This window comes from Callospermophilus lateralis (genome assembly GCF_048772815.1).
Source record: "Callospermophilus lateralis isolate mCalLat2 chromosome Y unlocalized genomic scaffold, mCalLat2.hap1 SUPER_Y_unloc_1, whole genome shotgun sequence".
NCBI classification, from domain to species: domain Eukaryota; kingdom Metazoa; phylum Chordata; class Mammalia; order Rodentia; family Sciuridae; genus Callospermophilus; species Callospermophilus lateralis.
In genome coordinates, this window is record NW_027510163.1 from 725,584 (window position 1) to 748,301 (window position 22,718).

At 38.7% G+C, this 22,718-nt stretch overlaps 2 protein-coding genes across 2 annotated transcripts in view; one reads left to right on the forward strand and one right to left on the reverse strand.

Moving 5' to 3' along the window:
* Positions 1 to 1,963: 1,963 nt before the first annotated feature.
* Positions 1,964 to 5,819, reverse strand: LOC143639915 (uncharacterized). The gene is made up of 7 exons (XM_077107942.1): positions 5,790 to 5,819; positions 4,648 to 4,795; positions 4,437 to 4,497; positions 3,778 to 3,929; positions 3,608 to 3,660; positions 2,981 to 3,439; positions 1,964 to 2,896 (listed from the first exon to the last, which is right to left on the reverse strand). The coding sequence occupies exons 1-7, from the start codon at positions 5,817 to 5,819 to the stop codon at positions 1,964 to 1,966; spliced, it is 1,836 nt and encodes a 611-aa protein (XP_076964057.1).
* Positions 5,820 to 6,033: 214 nt separating this feature from the next.
* The window catches only part of LOC143639916 (uncharacterized), a 52,447-nt gene continuing 35,762 nt past the window's right edge, over positions 6,034 to 22,718 (forward strand). The window contains exon 1 of the mRNA XM_077107943.1: positions 6,034 to 6,165. Coding sequence (XP_076964058.1) covers positions 6,034 to 6,165 — 132 coding nt within the window. The remainder of the gene's footprint in view (positions 6,166 to 22,718) is intronic.

The following is a 22,718-nucleotide window of genomic DNA, read 5'->3' on the forward strand; positions in this document are numbered from 1 at the left end:
TACAGGATCTGGGCATGGTAGCATGTGTCTGTAATCTCAATGCTGATAGCATAAGAATTGAAATTTTAAACTAAGCCTCAGAAACACAGTGAGGCCCTCTATCAAAATAAAAAATAAAAAGTGCTAGGGATTGATTTCAGAGCTCAAGCACTTCAGACTTGATGATGTTGATGATGTAATTTTTCTCACCCCCTCCATTCTCTGACCCTAAGAATTATATCCAATACCTCTCACAATATTTCTTTTGTCACAACACATATAAAAGTCATAAAATATTTGAGGAGAAAATATCTGAACTAAACATGGGCCTGGAAAAATGTTTTTAAATTATGAGACCAGAATTTTAAATATCTTTTATTTGCTGAGTCCTTTATTGGAAAAAGTGGACTAAATGAGAGAACACATATTTAAGAAAAATAGAAAAATGAAAACTCTAAATTTTTTCCATATATTTCTATGTATAAAATTATACTGCATACAAGATTTTACACACAAGTGTATGCACAGTATATACAAGATTATGTCATAATGTTTGAGAGTTGACTAGAGATGCAAAAAAAAATACCCTAAAAAACAGAAAAATTGAATCTAATAATAAGAGAGATTTAACCCGGAAAAATATGAGGCTTTCTTGTCTTCATGCTGATGCCATCCTTATGCCCACTCCAGGGTGCATTTCATTACCTATAAATAGACAGAGTAGAAATGAAGGAACACACACTTTTCCACACCTACAATCATTTTCTCATAAAAAGTTGACTGCTGAAGGCACTGCATGACTACATCAGGGGGAGGAAGGAGGATCACAAGTTCAAATCTAGCCTCAGCAACTTAAGACCTAAGCAATCCAATTAGACCATGTCTCAAAATTTAAAATATATATATATAAAGAAGTGTGATTTGGCTCAGTGGTTAAGTATCTCCGGGTTGAATCTCTCATAACAAAACAAATAAATAAATAAAAGAAAAGAAAAATTTCTTCAAGTCTGAAAAAGTCCAACTGGATCTGAATCAACTGAAGGTCCCACTACATTTCTACATACAAGGCTTTTCTACACTGAGTTTTTCCATGATGCTCAAAGGGACATGAAAAGTTGAAAGTGTTACAACCTGTTTTAAAGAGCAGAAGTTTTGTCCCTGATATGAATAATTTTGTATTACAAAAACTGGGAAAGTTGAATACAACCCCACATTGCTTATCCACAGGATTTTTTACAGTATTAATGCATTCATAAAACTAAACAAATTAGAACACCTGAGCTTTTTATTTCTTACATGCATAGAATGTATTCATTTTGGCCTGATTCTTTCCAAAAGAATCTTCCCAGTCCATAGAGGAAACAGAAAATATAAGAACACTTTCCACATTTCTTACATTCACAGAGCTTCTCTACATGGGTAGTTTCATATGTGAGAAAAAAAAACTAGTCAGAAATATATTTTGATCAGTTGTAGAAAATCTCCCAGATTCAGAGGGCTTGTTTTCCAGTGTGAGGGAAGTGGCTTTAAAGGCAACAGAGAAAATGGATTGATTTGTCATATTTTTTTATATTTAAAGAGTTATTCAGTAAGATGTGGTGATATCTGCCTATAATCTCAGAGATTCGGGAGGCTAAGGCTGAAGGATCACAAGTTTGAGGCCAGTTTCAGCACCTTCACAAGACTCTAAGGAACACAGCACATAACTATCTCAAAATTAAAAAAAAAAAAAAAAAAAAAAAGAAATACCAATGTTGCTCAGTGATAGACTGCCACCAGACTAAAGCTCCATTACTATATATACACTTGGCAGTGTGACCTTTTTCTTGTCTTTGAAGGTGGAAAGAAATACTGATTTAACCACATTTAATAGTCAAAGGATTTTTCTCCAGTAAATTGTCTACATATTTATGAGTAAAACAGTAGTAACAATAGAATTTGCCAATTGTTTTCATGAGCAAAATCTCTCTACACTATGTGTTCTTCAATGTGTGTAAAGTTGAGGTGATGTAGCAAAGGCCTTTTCACATTTTTGATATTCATAGACCTTCTCTCCAGTATGCAATTTTTCATGTTGGTGAAGGTTAGAAGACGTAGCAAAGACTTTACCACATTGTTGACATTCATAGGGCTTCTCTCCAGTATGTGTTCTTAAATGATTTTGAAGGTAAGAAGACCGAGTGAACGCTTTGCCACACTGTTTACATTCATATGGCCTCTCTCCAGTATGAGTTCTTTTATGTGTTTGAAGGTGAGACGACTGAGTGAAGGCTTTTCCACACTGCTCACATTCATAGGGCCTCTCTCCAGTATGTGTTCTTAAATGATTTTGAAGGTAATAGGATTGAGTGAAGGCTTTTCCACACTGCTCACATTCATAAGGCTTCTCTCCAGTATGCGTTCTTCTATGTTTCTGAAGGTCAGAGAACTGAGTGAAGGCTTTGCCACACCGCTTACATTTATGGAGCTTCTCTCTTGTATGAGTTTTCACATGTACATGAAATTGACAGGATCTAGCAAAGGCTTTTCCACATTGTTTGCATTCATAGGACTTCTCTCCAGTATGTGTTCTTTTATGGTTTAGAAGACTAGAGGACTTAGTGTAGACTTTGCCACACTGATTACATGCATAGGGCTTCTCTCCAGTGTGAATTCCTCCATGTCTGTAAAGATCACAGGATCTAGCAAAGGCTTTTCCACACTGCTTACATTCATAGGGCTTATCTCCATTATGTGTTCTTTTATGGCTTAGCAGATAAGAGGACTGAGTGAAGGCTTTGCCACACTGATTACATGCATAGGGCTTCTCTCCAGTGTGAGTTCTTCCGTGTCTGTAAAGATCACTGGATGTAGCAAAGGCTTTTCCACACTGCTTACATTCATAGGGCTTCTCTCCAGTATGCGTTCTTCTATGTTTCTGAAGGTCAGAGAACTGAGTGAAGGCTTTGCCACATTGCTTACATTCATGGAGATTCTCTCTTGTATGAGTTCTTACATGTACTTGAAATTGACAGGATCTAGCAAAGGCTTTTCCACATTGTTTGCATTCATAGGACTTCTCTCCAGTATGTGTTCTTTTATGGTTTAGAAGATGAGAGGACTGAGTGAAGGCTTTGCCACACTGATTACATTCATAGGGCTTCTCTCCAGTGTGAATTCTTCCGTGTCTGTAAAGATCACAGGATCTAGCAAAGGCTTTTCCACACTGCTTACATTCATAGGGCCTATCTCCAGTATGTGTTCTTTTATGGCTTAGCAGATAAGAGGACTGAGTGAAGGATTTGCCACACTGCTTACATGCATAGGGCCTCTTTCCAGTGTGAGTTTTTCCATGTTTGTGAAGCTGATGGGATCTAGCAAAGGCTTTTCCACATTGTTTACATTCATAGGGTTTCTCTCCAGTATGTGTTCTCTGGTGTATTCTGAATAAAAAGGGATGATCAAATTGTTTCCCACATACCTTGCATTTAAAATGTGTATTCCCACTGTGCCTTATCGTGTGAGTTGGAAGACTTGTGAGTGTAATGAAGGTTTGATCATCTTGTTTATATTCATAGAATCTCTTTCCAGAATGAGTTTCTTCATGTCTCCTCAAAAAATATGGGAAAGGAATGGCTTTCCCAGATACCTCACATTTAAAAGGTTTGCCTCCACTGTGTGTTCTCATGTGTCTTTGAACAGCTGGGAGAGAAGAAAAGGCTTCACAACATTGTTGACCTTCATGGGGTTGCCATCCATGAGTTTTTTCATGTCTTTGAATGTCACTGGGACAACTGATGATTTTCCCACATACTGTACTTTCATAAGGTTCATCTGCAGATTGTATTAACATTTGTCTCTGAACACTTTCAAGAGAAACCAGAGATTGCCTGTACTGTTTAAATTCACATGGCTTCTCTTCACATTCCTCATGCTTGTAGAATTTGATTCCAGAGTGAGAATTGGTCTTCCTATAAAGGAAGGAAGGACATATGAAGTCTTTTGCACACATGATGCAGGCATTGGGACTTACTCTATTACACTATTTCTATTATCAGTGCTTATTTCATGCATGATTTTCTATTTATTTAGAGGTTTTAGACTGACATTACTACTAACATCAGGTAAAGGATAGAATAAGCTATCAATACTACTAACATCAGGAAAAGACTAGGTTTTCTGACTTGTACAAAGTGCCTAAATCTAAAGAAATTGAAATAAAGTAATCTTTTTCAACATAGCTTCCTTATGGCTAATATCCAAAGAGTGTTTTTCACATACACAATTTCATACCACTTTTTGCATGTGAACAACTTTGAAAAGACTGAACATCTTTTACAGTGATGTAAATATTTTTGGTAAAAAATTTAAGAAAATAAGTACATTTCAACTTGTGCATATATCTTTGGTTGGTTTGTTTTAAAATTTACATGATATTCTCAGATTCCCTCCAGGATTTCACTTGTGAGTATAATTACCTTAGATTGTTTCCAGAATTTTTGATCTGATCTTCAATGTCCTTGTCATTCCATTTGTTTTCTAAAATGACAAACCAGAAAAATCTTTTATAAATTTTGAGGAGCTAGTAATGCCTTTACGTGCTCTTTATGCTAAATAATTCACCAACTGATTGCCTTTTCAAATTCTACATAAATGACCAAAATCTTCATGAGTTCTCTAGTTGATTAATTAAAGAATCATCAATATTACCTATAAATGCCAGGTTTCTGAAGACTTCCAGCATCACGTCTATGTAAAGGTTCTTCTGAGATAGATCCAGCAAATCCCACTCTTCCACGGTGAAGTTCACAGCCACATCCTCAGAGGTCACTGAGATCTTAAAAATGTCACAAATGTGTATTGTAGTCCAGAATAGACTGACAGCTTGATAAATCTATACTTAACATGCATGCTATTCAGATGACTCTCTGACCTCTTGATTAATTCTATAATTTGGTTCATCAAATCTTTGTGGCACTCAATTCTTCTCAGACATTCCAATACTTGAACTGGGCCAATAGGAAGGCAAAAAGCAATGTGTTTTATACCCTTCCTTTGGTAAGTTCACAGTAAGTAAGGTGGGCTCCTGGGTCACCCCTCACTTCTGGGTTGGTTGCACCTCTATTACACATCCTAAAAATGTTCTGTGCAGTACAGAACTCATATTAGCACTCCTAATAGTACTTACACTTAGAAAAGAAAGACAACTTACTAGAAAATTGCTAGTGTCATGGAAAACAGCATGTGAGAGCAAATTATCCAACCACAGTGTTTCACTGCACCTACACAGTTAACATAGACAACATGGTATTTACTCATCTCTTGAAACTCTCTGAAAGTCCATTGTTCTACCTAAAAAGAGAATCCTAGAATCAGCCCCACTCAAAACTTCTAGGCATGGGTCACAAAGAAACTTCTCTCATAGACAACATGAAGACAAACTTTCAAACAGGTTGTCGGAATTTGTGAACTGGGGATTGAGCTCATCTATGTGATTACAGCAAGAGAGCAACAAGAAGGTTGAAGGTGCTTTATCCAGATAAAGACTTTAGTCAACTAGTAAACAAGTACAATAATTAATAAACACAAAAATTTGATAATTTCTTGTGGTCACTTTCAAAGCAGAATTGTGTAATGGAAAGAACGCAGGTGTCTTATAAATACCTCAATGGAACAAAGATGTCACCTTGTCCCAACAACAACCTTACAAAGTTTTATGAGACTCAAAACGGTCTTCTTAATAAACAACAGGAACTACTATTCTAAATCTCATAGCAACAATGAATGTCCAACAGTTGAAAAACTCTTATGAACAGCAGTCAGTTCACTACCATAGGAACATTCATGTACCTCACAGCCATGTTCTGAACAAAACTCTTTGAGCAAGGATGGACCACATGTACAATGGATGTCTGTTGTGAAAGAGTTTTCTCGTGCCTGTAATGATGCTGGTGCAAACAAAACTAAGGTAAAAGCATTTCCAGATTGTGGTAAAGCAGCAGGGTTGCAAACCAGAATCATCACATATCTAACACAGTTTGGGTGTGAAACAGGTCACTCCATGTACATGTGAGTATGCTGAGATGTCTGCACAATGACAGAAAAGCCAAAAAGATTATCTACCAGAATGTGCCCCTGCCACTGATACACAACCATACTCAAAGACTTACAACAGGTGACCTCCTGAGCAGCATAGTATCAGCAGAGGTGAGCAAGAGACCCAGAGGAAGCTTTCAATGTGCTGGCCTTCTAAGCATGAAAAGATCACAGACACCAGGTGTCTTGGATACAGATCACAATGATGGTCCAGGCAAACTGGAATCTAGTTGGCAAAGGGCATGACATACCACTATTCTGAAGAAAAAAGTCCATTTATTATACATTCACATGTGAAAGACTCAAACACTTTTTTTTTTAATATTTTTTTTTATTGGTTGTTCAAAACATTACAAAGCTCATGGCATATCATCTTCCATACATTTGATTCAAATGGGTTATCAGCTCCCATTTTTACCCCAAATACAAGTTGCAGAATCACATCGGTTACACATCCACATTTTTACATAATACCATATTAATGACTGTTGTATTCTGCTACCTTTCCTATCCCCTACTATCCCCCCTCCCCTTCCCTCTCCTCTTCCCTCTCTACCCCATCTGCTGTGGTTTAATTCTCTCCCTTTTTTTCCCCTTTCCCCTCACAAACTCTTATATGTAGTTTTATGTAACAGTGAGGGTCTCCTTCCATTTCCATACAGTTTCCCTTCTCTCTCCCTCTCTCCCACCCCACTCGTCTCTGTTAAATGTTAATCTTTTCCTCATGCTCTTCTTCCCTGTTCTGATCTTGGTTGCTCTCTTTATATCAAAGGAGTCATTTGGCATTTGTTTTTTAAGGATTGGCTAGCTTCACTTAGCATTATCTGCTCTAATGCCATCCATTTCCCTGCAAAATCCATGATTTTGTCATTTTTTAGTGCTGCGTAATACTCCATTGTGTATAGATGCCACAGTTTTTTAATCCATTTATCTACTGAAGGGCATCTAGGTTGATTCCAAAGTCTAGCTATTGTGAATTGTGCTGCTATAATCATTGAAGTGGCAGTATCCCTATAGTATGCTCTTTTGAGGTCCTCAGGGAATAGACCAAGAAGGGCAATAGCTGGGTCAAATGGTGGTTCCATTCCCAGCTTTCCTAGGTATCTCCATACTGCTTTCCATATTGGCCGCACCATTTTGCAGTCCCACCAGCAATGTACAAGTGTACCCTTTTCCCCACATCCTCGCCAGCACTTATTGTTACTTGACTTCCTAATGGCTGCCAATCTTACTGGAGTGAGATGGTATCTTAGGGTGGTTTTGATTTGCATTTCTCTGACTGCTAGAGATGGTGAGCATTTTTTCATATACTTATTGATTGACTGTATGTCTTCCTCTGAGAAGTGTCTGTTCAGGTCCCTGGCCCATTTGTTGATAGGGTTGTTTGTTATCTTATTGTTTAATTTTTTAAGTTCTTTGTATATTCTGGATATTAGGGCTCTATCTGAAGTGTGAGGAGTAAAAATTTGTTCCCAGGATGTAGGTTCCCTGTTTACCTCTCTTATTGTTTCTCTTGCTGAGAAAAAACTTTTTAGTTTCAGTAAGTCCCATTTGTTTATTCTTGTTATTAACTCTTGGGCTATGGGCGTCCTATTAAGGAATTTGGAGCCCGACCCCACAATATGTAGATTGGAGCCAACTTTTTCTTCTATCAGGTGCAGAGTCGCTGGTTTGATATCTAGCTCCTTAGACTCAAACACTTTTAAGATGCTTACAAAAGGTTTCAACTATTTATTCATTTATTTATTTTGGTAGGGCAAAATAAAAGAAAAAAAGATAAGCAGAGATTGAACCCATGGCACTTCACCACTGACATACATGCTCAGCATACTTTTCATTTTAAGGCAGTACTCACTAACTTGTTCAGGGCCTAGTAGGTGGTGGCGGCAGTTAGCATCTAAATTAATGATTCTCCTCCTTGAGCCTCCCCAGCTGCTGGGATTACAGGCAGGCACCCCTGCACCAGTGAAAATTTAGTTTTTTAAAACAATACGATAAACAATTTTGTAAAAATAATATGCAGTAAATACAAGGATAAGCATGCATACCAAAATGATACAACAGGGAGTCTGGAAATATCACAGTACTGCAATGAAATAAAACAGAACAGAAAGCCTGGAAATATTCTGATTCTGTCATAAGCTAGAAGGTAATACAACCCCAAAATAACCTAACACAAATATAGCCAATTGATCTTCAAAGAAAGAAAGTCATTTACACCCAAGATTGAAGTGGTTCCAGGGAGAGAGAGCTGCTCCACACATACCTCCAGAGAAAAGTGGAAACACAAGAAGAACCATCAGAACAAGAATTTCATCATGGCCAAAAGCGCTGAAAGGATCCCAACAGCTCCATAAAGCAGTCACAAGGAAGAATGGAGGAAGCAAAGTGTGACCTTCTCTAGCCCTTCAGAAGAGCAGCAAGCAAAGTGTGACCTTCTCTAGGCCTTCAGACTGACCCTCTCTGGTACAGGACAGGGGCCTGACATTCCAATGTGAGAGCATGGTCACTGTCTCCAGAGTGCACACAGCAGATCTGATGTAAGTTTGGCCAATTAATACTAAAATCATTATGGAACTATATTAATGTATAAAACAAACTCTCCCTCTTCTATTTCAGAAGTGATCATTTTGAAAAATAAGCAGAAATTCCTTAAAAGAAATTAAGTAAACAAACAGCCTGCATTAGAAAAGTATAGCAAATCATTGTTTACTCTCTCAACCATCAACTAAAATCTGATTAAAATGAAGCTTCAGAGAGAGACCAGACTCCAGAATTCCTGGGTTAAAGTTTATATTTATGTATTTGTTTGTTTATATTTTACACCAATGATTGAAACCAGGGGTACTTAACAAATGAGCAATTTTAAAATATTATTTCTAATTTGAGAAAAAAATTCTAAGTAGCTCAGCACCTAAGTTGTTGAGGATGGCTTTGAACTTGGGATCCTCTTGTGTAACACTATTCAGTGGCTGCGATTACATGTATGTATAACTGTGCCAGCCATAGGCTAAACTTTACAAATAATTGTCTGGAATTATTAATGTGCATGGACCTGAAACAAAACAGAAACATACAAAACTGTCCAGAACAAGGAAGACTCTGCAGTTACACTTTGAGACATCACCACAAGTCTGTAGGGTCTGACACCACACAGCAAAGCAGCAGACAGCAGGGCTTCACTGGCCATTCAACAACAGCAAAACACACAGCCTTCTCAGGATCACAGCAACACTCCCCAGAATAGGCCACATTCTGAGCCATAAGCCTCACCTCAGCAAGTGTGCAACACCAGTGAACTCCTAAGTATGCCCAAAGAACATGGGAGCTAAGCAGAAATGAGATCAGAAGCAGCTGGAAAGCCTCCAGGAAATGGGAGATGCAACACAGGACTCTAAACAGACTCAGGAGAAAGAGGTGATGCAAGGGAAAACTTGACCTTGTTTAGAAAAAAATGAAATGTAAAAGTCCAACATGGGAAACAGCACAGATGTTGTGTCAGTGGTATCTATAGTATCCAAAATATTATCTAAAAAGCAATCATTAAACCTCAACTTAAGAAAACCAGAGAATGAAAACCAAGGTAAGTGTAAATTAAGCACAGGCAAATAACATAAAGGGTATTGATGAAACCACAATCAGGAAGTCAGCAGTCTGCAAAACCAAGTTCTTCATGGAGATCAGCATCACTGATAAACTGATAGGAGGATAAGGAAACAGTGCACAAGGGTGAGGTTATGGCTCAGTAAAGAGCTTGCCTAGCACCAGTGAAGCACTGGGTTCAATCCTTACCACCACATCAAAGGAAGTAAATAAGACTAAGGTATGAGAAATACTATGACATTAAAGTAAGAAGACAACAGAGGACAGAGAAACTACACATTAGAATTAAAAGAACCATTGTTACCATTCATGGGCACTTCAAAAATATCATGAACATGTGCTCGATAAAATTAGATAACTTAGAGGAACTGGCCCAATACTTTGAGAGAAACAATCTCTCTCTTTTTCTTATTTTAAATTTTTTTTAATTGGTTGTTCAAAACATTACAAAGCTCATGATATATCATCTTTCATACATTTGACTCAATTGGGTTATGAACTCCCATTTTTACCCCAAATACAAATTGCAGAATCAATCCAGTGGCGCAATTGGTTAGCACGCGGTACTTATGAGAAACAATCTCTTATAACTTACACAGAAGTGCAAATACACAAAACAGATGAGCCCATGCCTACTGAAGAAACTGACTCAATAACTGATTGCTATCCAAAAGAAAACATAGGGACTCCCAGCGTCACCAGTTGCTGTGTGCACATGGAGGACTGAGCTAGCTTGCAATAAACACTTCTTTGCTGCTTAAAAACAAAAACAAAAACATAAGGCTCTGATACATCATACAGGCTTCCAAAAGGCAAATAGGAATAACCACCAATTTTCTACATTTCTTTTCTACCATGAAGAAGCAGAGAAAACAACTTCCAGTTTCTTCTGAGGCACATGTTACAATATTAACAAAATAAACACGATTAAATAAGGGAGCTATGAATTTCTCTCATGGTTATAAAAGCAAAATACCTCCACAAACATTACTTAACTAAATACAAAAATGAGTAAAAAGGATCATACAACAATTCCAAGAGAGAATTATTACACCTATGCAAGGTTGATTAAAAATTTAAAAACTAATTAACATCATCCATCACAATAGAAAGCTAAATAATAAATATCATGGTTATATCAATAGTAAAGAAAAAAGTCGAGAATAATGAAGAAATATACTGAAGCTCAGAAAATCACAAATTTCTCTAGAGAGAGACATGAACCTTTACTCTATGTGAAATAAATCAAAGAATCATGAACATCAACAAGATGATATCAGGGTTGTAAAGCACAAGGTTAACAAATAGGAAAATTGTTATACTGACGGCAGCAGCAAGCTGAGCACAGAGGCAATGCCGGGGATCCCTGAACTAGTTGAACTATCTACAGTGACAACAGCCAGGAGAATCCCAGCTTTGTGGCCAGCATGGGCTGTTTTACAAGACTGTCTCTAAATAAATAAATGAACAAATAAATAAATGTACTAAAAATGTAGGTTAATGATAGAGTACCCTTGAGTCCAACACCCAGCACCAGAAAACAAAATATTAGCATAAACATACACCAGTTACATAGCACACATACAAAGAAAGAAAGAAAGAAAGAAAGCAACATTCATATATAAAACTGAAAAAAAATCTGTATGACAAAAAGTGCAAGTTTTTAAAGAGAGAAGAAAAGACCAGGCAAATATGTGGAGATATTTCATGTTCATATTGGAGAAGCTTCAGTGTAATCATCAATTATTATCAATTTTGTTATGGATTCAATAAAATCAAAATAAAACACCTTTTATATTTCATTAACAGTCATAAGAGACCCATAACAAAATAAAATAATGAAAAATAATTCCATAGAATGGACATTATCTGAGGTTGAAACTACTAAAAGGCTACAATCATCAAGACAGTGGTATTTGGCACAGTAGAAATATACTCCACTGGTATTTAACAAATAAGCAAAGGAGAAATGCAAAATATACTTTCTAGAAAAGTGTTGGCAAAGCACCTGTACACTAGCATGAAAAGAAATGGAGAATAGTTCCTTCACAAATGTCACAAATTCAGCTCTCAGTGGAGACTCAGTTTACAAAAATGACACAGAGCTGGAGCTGCAGCTTTAGCAAAGCACCTGGCAGGCACTTAGGAGGCTGTGGATTCTCTACCTAGCACCAAAATATTGCCTATACATCCTCCAACTAAATTCAAAATTTAGAACTTTATAAAAATAACACAGAAGTACTTACAAACAAATGTGGACTTGGCATGAAAGCTTCATATGCAATATGAGAAACATGATCTGTGAGTGAAACACTAGTAAACAGAACTTTATCAAATTGATGTTTCCATTTTTCAAAAGATATACTTAAGAGAATAAGAAGACAAGCAGAAAAACTGGAAAAATGTTTTTAGAACACATAATAACAATGGACTGGTGTTCAACATACATGAACAACAACTTAGTAAGAAAGCAAGCAACCAACTTAAAACTGGGCAGAAGGTCTGAAGAGAACTCACACGGGCAGCACAGAAAGACAGTGAAAACATAAATCATCAAGAACTCTTTCCCTGCTCATGTGAATGGAAAGGGAACAGATACTTTGGAAGATACTCATGTGCTTACAAAATCAATATTGTGCACTCTACAATTAACTCAGGGGCACCTTTCAAGAAGTGAATGGAAAAACTACAATGTTACTACACAAAGAATATCACACATAAAATGAGCTCTCCAGCCTGGAAAGATACAGCACCCTTCAATGCAGACTGGTAAGTGAAAGAAGCCAGTCTCAAATGGCCAAATGCAGTAAGACTCCAAGTCGACATAGTTCCATACCTTATGGAGGAAATAGCATGACAATGGGTGCCAGAGACTTAAGGCATGTGTAGAGAGGAAATGTTGAAAAGTAAGAAGGGACAAAAAGAAGAATCACAAATTCTCAGAGCAGTGAATCTCTTCTGTACGACCTTGTCATGTAGAATACATGACACACACAAGGATATCACAAAGAGGAGGAAACCTAAGGTCATGTATGTTTTGGACTAATGATAATGTGTTGCTTCATTCCCACTCTTCATCAAATACACTCAACTGGATCATTAACTAACACACATCCTACACCAATGCCAGATGTTGAAAACAGTGGAGACTATAAGTTGGATACAAGGGGTGTATGATACTATGTGTAATGGTTCACCTGAATTGTCGCCTTGATTGGATTCAGAGATGCTGATGATAATGAAACTTTTGAGTGGTTCTATCAGGGTGTGGCTAGGAGTGCCTGCCATGAGGGATACCAAAGTGGAGAATTTCCTTAGATATGGGAAACATCAACTAAATAGGATGATGGCTTGGATGGAATAAAAGTTGGAAGAACAAGGCAGCAGCATCAAAGCAAGCTGGATTCTTTTCAGATGGCTTTTCCTCTGCTGCTGTGATCACCTGAAGATATCAGACTTTCCCTTCTTCACTCTTCCAAAGCAGATTCTGCCAGGATATTTCCAGGGAGTGTCCAAAAGCACTGGATCACAGACTAGGGTACCACCATCAAACCCTTTGGTTCTGAAGCTTAAGTATCTTGGACTGCACATCTTCTACTTCTATAGCTCTCAAGCCTGAAGATGGCCACTGTGGACTATCCAGCTTCTGGTCATGTAACACAATCTAATAAATATCCTTTTAAAATTATACTTCCTCTCCATTCTGTTCATCTAGAGAACCCACTACACTACAAAAGCCTACAACTACTCTAAGAAATGAACTTAATTTAATAAACAAGTGGATAAAACATCATACCATGGAATATTCACAAATTATACAAAAGAATTAATATTACATAATGGATACATTTTCCATAATAATGCAAGAACAAAGGAAAGTGGATCTCACACACACAGACACACACACACACACACACACACACACACACACAAACACACACACTATGGAGAAAAGAAATAAAATGGATTTTCAATACTGTTTTCATCTAGAGAAATGGATAATATATTTTCAAAAGTCATTATAATGGGATTCATCCCAGGGATGTAAGGCTGCTTCAACACACAGAAATCAAGAAACATAATTCATCCTATTAATAGAATTAAACACAAGAATCATATGATCTCTCAATATATGTAGAAAAAAGCAATTGACAAAATACAGCACAACTTCATGTTCAAAACACTACAGAAAATAGGGACAGTAGGAACACACCTCAACATTGTAAAACTATATCTGCTAAACACAAGGCCAGAATCATTCTAAATGGGAAAAAATGAAAGCATTATTGATGAAAACTGGAGAAAGATAAGCGTTTACTTTTTCACCACTTTTATTCAACATCATCCTTGAAACTCTAGTTAGAGCACTTAGAAGAAAAGAAATTAAAGGAATACAAATAGGTAAACAAGAACTCAAACTATCAATATTTGCTAATGATATGATTATATATCTAGAAGATCCAAAAAATTCCACGAGAAAATGTCTAGGTGTCATAAATGAATTCAGCAAAGTAGCAGGATATAAAATCAACACCCATAAATCAAATGCATTCCCATACATCAGCAATGAATCTTCTTAAAGAGAAATTAGAAAAACTACTCCACTCACCATAGCCTCAAAATTAAACAAAATACCTGGGAATCAATCTAACAAAAGAGGTGAAAAACCTCTGATTTAAAATATACAACACTAAAGAAAGAAATTGAAGAAAACCTCAGAAGATGGAGAGATATCCCAAGATCCTGGATAGGCAGAATTAATATTGTCATATGGCCATACTACCAAAAGTGTTATGCAGATTAATACAATTCCTATTAAAATCCTAATGAAATTCTTCATAGAAAAAGAAAAAGCAAACGTGAAATTTATTTGGAAAAATAAGAGACTCAGAATAGCTAAAGCAATGCTTAACAAGAAAAGTGAAGCAGGAGGCATCACAATACCAGACCTTAAAATACACTACAGAGCTACAGAAACAACAACAACAACAAAGCTGCAAAATATTGGCATCAAAATAGATTTGTAGACCAATGGTACAGAATTGAGGACACAGACACAAACCCACTTAAATATAGTTATCTCATACTAATCTAAGGTGCCAAAAACTTTCAGTGGAAAAAAACAGAGCCTATTCAACAAATTGTGCTGGCAAAAAGGGAAAAACATATGTAGCAAAATGAAATCAAACCACTATCACTCAATCTGCACAAAAATCAACTCAAAATGGATCAAAGACTTAGACACTAAATCAGAGATTTTGCACCTAACAGAAGGAAAAATAGGCCCAAATCTTCACACATTAGCCTAGGATCTGAGTTCCTTAACAAGAATCCTAAAGCACAAGAAGTGAAATCAAGAATCAATCAATGGAATGGATTCAAATTAAAAAGCTTCTTCTCAGCAAAGGAAACAATAATGTAAGAAGAGAGCCTACATGATTGGAGAAAATCTTTACCACATGCACCTCTGATAAAGAATTAATCTCTAGGATATATAAAGAACTCAAAAAACTTAACACCAAAAAGCCAATAACCAAATCAAAAAGGGCAAAGGAAAGGAACAGATATTTCACAGAGGAAGAAATACAACTGATCAACAAATATATGAAAAAAAGTTCAACATCCCAGGTAATTAGAGAAATGCAAATCAAAACTACTCTAAGATTTCATCTCAGTACTGTCAGAATGACAATCATCAAGAATGCAGGCAACAATAAATATTGGTGAGCATGTGGGGAAAAAGGTACACTCATACAATGCTGGTGGGACTGCAAATTGGTGCAACCACTATGGAAAGCAGAATGGAGATTCCTCAGACAACTAGGAATGGAACCACCATTTGACGCAGCTATCCCTCTCCTCAGTCTATACCCAAAGGACTTAAAATCACCATATAGAGAGTGATGCAGTCATGTCAACATTTATAGCAGCTCAATTCACAATAGCTAGATTATGGAACAACCTAGGTTTCCCTCAATAGATGAATGGATAAAGAAAATGAGGTACACATATTTAATGGAATATTACTGAACTTTAAAAAAGACTGAAATTATGCCTTTTGCCAGTAAATGGTTGAAGTTGGACAATATCATGTTAAGTGAAATTAGTCAATTCTATAAATCCAATGGCCAAATGTTTTCTCTAATATGTGGATGCTAATTTACAATAAAGTCAAGGGGGAGGGTGCTAGGGAAAAATAGTGTTACCTTAGATTAGGTAGAGGGAAGTGATGGGAGGGAAGAAGAGGGGATGTGGGGATGGGAAAGATAGTAGAAGAAAATAAACATTGTTATTGTATGTATATGTGTGACTACATGAACAATATGATCTGCAAGATGTACACCCAGAAAAATGAGAAGTTATTTCCCATCTATGTATAATACACCAAAGTATATAAATGCATCCTACTATCATGTATAATTAAAACAAATTTAAAAAAAAATTTAAAAATATATAAACTATTTTCTACAGATATGGTGGTCAGTGCTTTTAATGCTAACAGCTTGAGAAGCTGAGGCTGGAGGACCACAAATTTCAGGATAGGCTGGATAACATAGCCAGATGCTGTCTTATAATAAAATATATAAAAGGGCAGCTGATGAAGAACAGTAGAATAAATCAGACATTATTACCCTATGTGCATATATAACTACACGACTGGTATGAATATACATTATGTACAACCAGAAAATGAGAAGTCACACTCTATTTATGTATGATGTGTCAAATTGCATTTTACTGTCATGTATAAGTAATGAAAATCAAGTAAAATAAGTAAATAATTTTCTGCAAAAACCAACAAAACAAACAAAAAGGGCTGGGGATGCAGCCCAAGATTCAGTATCCCTAGTACAAGTAACCAACTGCTTTATTTTCTTTAAAACAGTTATTTTACCCATTCATGGGATGTGCCAAGTGATTATTCTTTACCCTCAATTATGATATTCAGAAACAGAAAACAAATGCTTTCAAAAGTGTTATTCTTGCCAGGGATACTGGAACAGGCCTATAATCTCAGGGACTCAGGAGGCTGAGGAAGGAGGATCACAAGTTGAAGGACAGTGTACAAAACACCTGGAATAAGATCTCAAAAATTTAAAAAGAGGGAAAAAAAAATGGGTGGCTGGGATGTCTCGGAGAAAGCTTCCCTAGTTTTGATCCCCAGTTCAAAAACAAAATATTCTTTCCAATATTTCTCTAGAGGAAAAGTGAAAATTAATAGACTGTGTCCATTTGAAACACAGGGGAAGACCAGATTTTTATGACGGGAAGTGGAAAAGATGGGGCATTTTAGAACGCAGGAGGCAACTGCAGTTTGAAAGACCTACAGCAGCTTTCGGAGGAACTAAACTGCGGGAAGGAAAGTGGATTTGGGATCCCGCTTCCTACACATTTGGAAGAGTGGGGGCGGGCCACCAGCAGGGAGGGGAGGGGAAGCTGGGGACCTGAGCCGCCCATTTAACAATGGAAGCCAAGGGACAGGTCCCAGGGCCACCTGCCAGCGGGAACTGGGCCTCATGCTCCACAACTGACCTCAGGGACTGGATACCCAGCTGAATCCTTGGGGCCAGAGAGCAGAAGCCCAGGGCCATGGCCATGGAGGACTAGGCTGCACCCTCTGCACCAACCTTGGGCGCCCAACATCCAGCTCACCCTGCGGGACCAGCGGCAGAGGCTTAGGGTCAGCCGCCAGGAGGTGACTTCAAGGTTCTTGCATCCAGCCCAACCCCCAGGACCAGGGGACAGAGACCAGGGCAACCTCCAGAGGAGACTCTGCCAGGCTCTGCAGCTCACCCGTTTGTGGGGCCCCAAGGCAGGTGCTGACCCCATACCTTCAGCTCTGGGCACAAACTCACCATTTTTGCCTTCCTTGGGGACCCAGAGTTGTCTCTAGGAACCTCCGGGAACCAGAGATGGAGGGGGCACAGGCTGCTCAGAGTCACCTAGGCCTTTTGGGCAGAGCACGTGGGGCCCGGAAAGGGAAGAGCGTACTTGGTCCGCAAGAAAAGCCCGTGAGATTTCCAAAGCCCGCCCTTTCCCATTGTTGTAGGATCTGATTGGACACTTCCACCCCAGCGTCTCTGATGGGCCGCCCTTAGGCACGCCTCTGCATTGTGACTGACAGCTGAGTTTATCCAATCACTACCCAAAACTGGCTAGAGTGGCAGATCCTTGGCCCCAGCCCTTTTCAGGTGCGACTTTTTAGCTAGGCTGAGAACTAATCCAGGTGGGAAACCTTTGATTGGAACCTGGTACAGTTGGTAACATCTGGGATTGAGCTCTGCCTCAGGGAGACTGCTTTCCCAGCATGGGTGATGCCCTGGGTTTTAACCTCACCACAGAAACAAACAACAATTAAAACAAACCAACAAACAAAAAAAAGTGACTTGGGGGAGGCGGAGGCAGGAGGAGCCCAAAGTTCAGGGTCAACATCTACAAACAGGGAGAACCTAGCTTAAATTAAAATAAAGAGGGTTGGGGATCTATTTCAAAGAGCGAGCCCCACAGGGATTATCCCACAGAACCTCAAAGAAAAAGAGACCTCTATGCATATATAGAATCAGCTGGTGCGACCTCAGGCAACTCAGCAAGACAGTCTCAAAATTTTTGAAACAATATTTAAAGTTATCACATATATCACACATGTATGATATCTAAAAATGAAACGAATTTGACAATTATTTCAGTAATTCTCCTCACTTCCTGGCCACTGATCTTAAGAGGAGAGAGCCTGAGCAATTGGTGTTGGTGATTTGGCTCAGTGTTCTCTCCCCAGCAGAATGGGGGTGGAAGGAAGGCAATGTGCCATGGAAATAAAATGGGTGCCTTGTTCTTAATGTAGGTGATCCACATGAAGACTTTGTGAAGTCTTCCACTGTTAGAGTCTGTAAACAAGTCTGGATGGCGCCTGGCAAAATGCCAGAGGGAGTGGTTTGTAAAGTAACAAAAGCGAGCCATTAAGTGTGGAGATTCCTGATTGGTTGACTGCTGTATCTAGTTTATGCTAATTAAGATAAGCTGTGCAAAATGTATAAATACCTCTGTTATCCTACAATAAACGGCTTCCATTCCTGCTGCATCAACGTACACAGTAGTTCGTCACCCCCCCCCCCCCCCCCCCCCCCCCCGTTATTCTGCTGCAGCCGGACTGCGGCATTCCACATGTGGCACACTGTCCCAAATTCATTCTACCTAACTATGTCACTCATGGATAATAGAGACAGGGGGCTAATTATGAAGAGTCATATTCCCACAGGTGTAGAAGAGTGGCCACATGCCAGTTGAGGGCTGAGAACTCAGGTGTTTATTTTTCCCCTCTGCAATGGGCATTGAATCCATGGCAGGGGCACTGTAACCCTGAGCCACATCCCCAGACCCCTTTTTTATTGTGGTACAAAGAAGGTGGGTGGGAGCATAAATGTAATGGGTTTGAGAATAAAACTCAGGATGGGGACTCCAATTTACTATTGACAAATGAAGCACAGACAAATAAAAAAGATCAGACTGGGCATGGTTGCACACATCTGCAATCCCAGTGGCTCCAGAAGCTGAGGATGGAGGATTGGCAGGTCAAAGCCAACATCAGCAATAGCGAGTCAGTAAGCAACTTAGTGAAAACATGTCTCTTAAACAAATACAAAATAGGGCTCGAGATGTGACTCAGTAGCCAAGGTGCTGTGAATTTAATTTCCAGTACCAAAAATAAATAAATAAATCCTAATTAAATCATTGGTCTCCTTTTAACTTTCTCAAAAGACATTGAATTACAGAATGCAATAAGTATTCTAGCCAGTTACTGTTTAATCTGGAATTTGACAGCTATATGACATATACAAAATAATATGCCAAAATTAAATTAAAAAAACGATTTTCAGCTGTCTGTGTAGGAGGGTGGATATATGTGTGTGTGTGTGTGTGTGTGCGCGTGTGTGTGTGTGTCTGTGTGTGTGTGTGTGTGTGTGTGTGTGTGTATATATATATACAATTTCTTTTTGAAACCAGGGATTAACCTGAGGTCTGCCTAAACACTGAGCCAAATTTTTAGCTCTTTTTAGTTTATTTCTTTTTCTTTTCTGTTTTTTTTTTTTTGGTTGTTGTTTTTTGAGACAGGGTCTTGCTAAATTGTTTAAGGCCTCACTAAGTTGTGAGGCTCGTTTTGAACTTCCAATCCTTCTAACTCAGCCTCCCAGGTCACTGGAATTACAGGGTGCACCACAGTGCCCGGCAGTGTATTTCTTTAAATGACCTAATGGAAGACGGTAAAACCCAGGTGATGATCCAGAAGAAGGTATACCCCCTAGTACTCAGGCAATGAGAAATGAAGGTGGGTAAAAGTACCTTGTTCACCAGAAAATAAAATGCTGACTGTACTGTTTTCTGTGTGCCTTCTCCCACAAACATTTCATCTTGAAAGACCTTCAATAAAACCCGTGCTTTCTCTGTACATTTGTCTCAGTCTTTTGTTATAGTTAAAGCTCATCTCAGAGTTTCATAAACTGACTTCCAGACCACTCATGTGTAATCAAATCAAGCCTTTCTTGAAGCACACCAGTGGCGGCTGACCACAACATAAAGCTGTTTTCCTGATAAGCCCTGAAGAATTGCAAGGGTGCTTCTTATAAACCTGAAAACTACAGAAGGGATGTCTGGGGGTCTGGCAATGCAACAAGCCAGGTTACAGAAGCGGGAGAGTGCAGTCAAGGGGCAGGAAGCCTAACCAATCATGGTTAGCCCAATCCCCCCAGTTACTGAAACAGAGCCTGTCACCCTAGTTACAGAAACAATGCCCCATTAGGCAGTTCCATGTTCTTAAAGGTTTCTCTAGCAAAAGGAAAAGAACATCTTGCCCCAGTCATGACCCTTCTACTTGGCACAGTTGTTTCACAGGATGAAGTCATGAAACACAATGGAGTCACATTTGCTCCTACTATCACACTTTTAGGGAACAGAAAGATGACAATGGTGGGAACAGAAGGTTAAAAGAATAATCCTATACTGGGCTGGGGATGTGGCTCAAGTGGTAGCGCACTCACCTGGTATGCGTGTGGCCCGGGTTCGATCGTCAGCACCACATACAAACAAAAGATGTTGTATCCGCCGATAACCAAAAAATAAATATTAAAAAAAATTCTCTCTCTCTCTCTCTCCTTCACCTCTGTCACTCTCTCTTTAAAAAAAAAGAAAAAAAATTAAAAAAAAAGAATAATCCTATAAAATGAGACAGCTGTGCTGACCCCCATATGCATTTTTTGCTACAAAGCGATTTACCTTCAACGCTGCCTGGTCTAAGGAGGTAGGTTACATCTCATTCCTCAGCAAACTACTTGTGATCTGCATAGGAAATGCAGGCAGGACTCACCCTAAGAGGAACCAGAGTTACTTTGCAGGGAGAGATTTTTTGAGACTTTTCACAGGCCAGATTTTGAAAGATAAGTTTAACTCGTTGGATAAGAATCCAATGAGAGGTGGCTGGAGTTGTGGCTCAGCCGTAGAGCACTCGCCTTGCATGTGCAAGGCCCTGGGTTTGATCCTCAGCACCACATATAAATAATAAATAAAATAAAGTTATTGTATACAGCTACAAAAAAATAAAGAATCCAATTAGAACTGCTCATCATGAGCCAAGGTGACATAGATTTAGTTGCCATTACAGTGGGTTCTTGAAGTTTGGATGTCACCCTGTGGTCAGTCAAAAGTTAAGTGGTGGACCTGGGCAGGACTCTCTGAAATCTTGTCTGGAACTCCAATAAAACTGGAGTTCAGAAGGGGAACACTCTCCCTCTCCTCTCTGAGAGGACCCAGTCTACACCTTTAGAGTGTCCCCTTCCCCTGTTTCTAGCCCTTCAGTAAGCTCATGCCTATTATTTGGCAACACGTCTCAAGTTTTTCTGACTTGATTCCAAGAATTGAGGTTTGAAGGGGGGTCTTCACACTGCTTCAATATCACAGAAGTTGCCAGGTCTGCAACAAGGTCATCTTTGTGTTAGAACAAGTGAGCATATTTGTCACACATGATGACACATCTCTAGGCCAATACATAGAGAACCAAAAGAAAATCATTGAAGAAATTCTGTAACCTCACTTGCAGTGGAAGCATAAATGAGTCAGACTCCATCATTCCTCCTGCATTAAGAAATCCTGCAGGAGGAGTGGGAAGTGTGTGGGAAGGGCGCCCCCTGCCTGGCTCCTGCGGGATCACACAGCTGCCCCACTCTCAGCACTCCTGTTAGCCTCAGACTGTGTCACCTGAGCAGGGAGCAGAGATGGGACCTCAGATTCCCCAGGCTTCAGAGGTGCTGGGTGTTTGCACAGAGCATGTGGATAACCTCGGGAAAACGGGTAGATAAAATAACACTGCCGGACTCAGTGATACCCAGTCTGTAAATAAAATACAAACATTTTCATTAGTGATCAGGCATTTTGATGATAAAAATCTGTGAGATTCCACAGCATCTGAGAATAAAGGGCAAAGGGACTTCACAGCTCCATCTGCATGAATGTTACCCTCTGTCAGAGGTCCAGGAATCTTCGTGTGGCTAGATATATCGGTGAAAATAATGTGGGATGTGTGATTGTGTAAAAGAGTTTAAAGGAGAGAGAGAGAGAGAGAGAGAGAGAGAGAGAGAAAGAGAGAGAGAGAGAATAAATTAGAATCCAAACGAGGGCATAACACAGCCATGGAAATATGAGGCACTAGCTTAGCTGTATACTGAGAATTTGTAATAACATTTAAAATAGTAGAAAACAATTTCAGCATTAGGATAATGGTAGCTAACTCAGCTTGCTATGGAAAAATCTGAGGTAGAGTATAAGAGTCACTTTATTTATCATTAATAAAAACAGACATTATTCCTCTTTGTTTACCTCCATCTGTATACACCACAATTTCATCTATAAGAGAAAGAGTAGAAATTAAGGAAAAAGGCTATAATGCAGGAACCACATACACCAAAGACAATTGTCCATCATGAGGCATGTGAAAACAATGGGCACTAAAATTTTAGTTAATACAGCTTGATAATAGGTTGAACTGTAAGTATTAAAGATATAGGGTGTTTTTT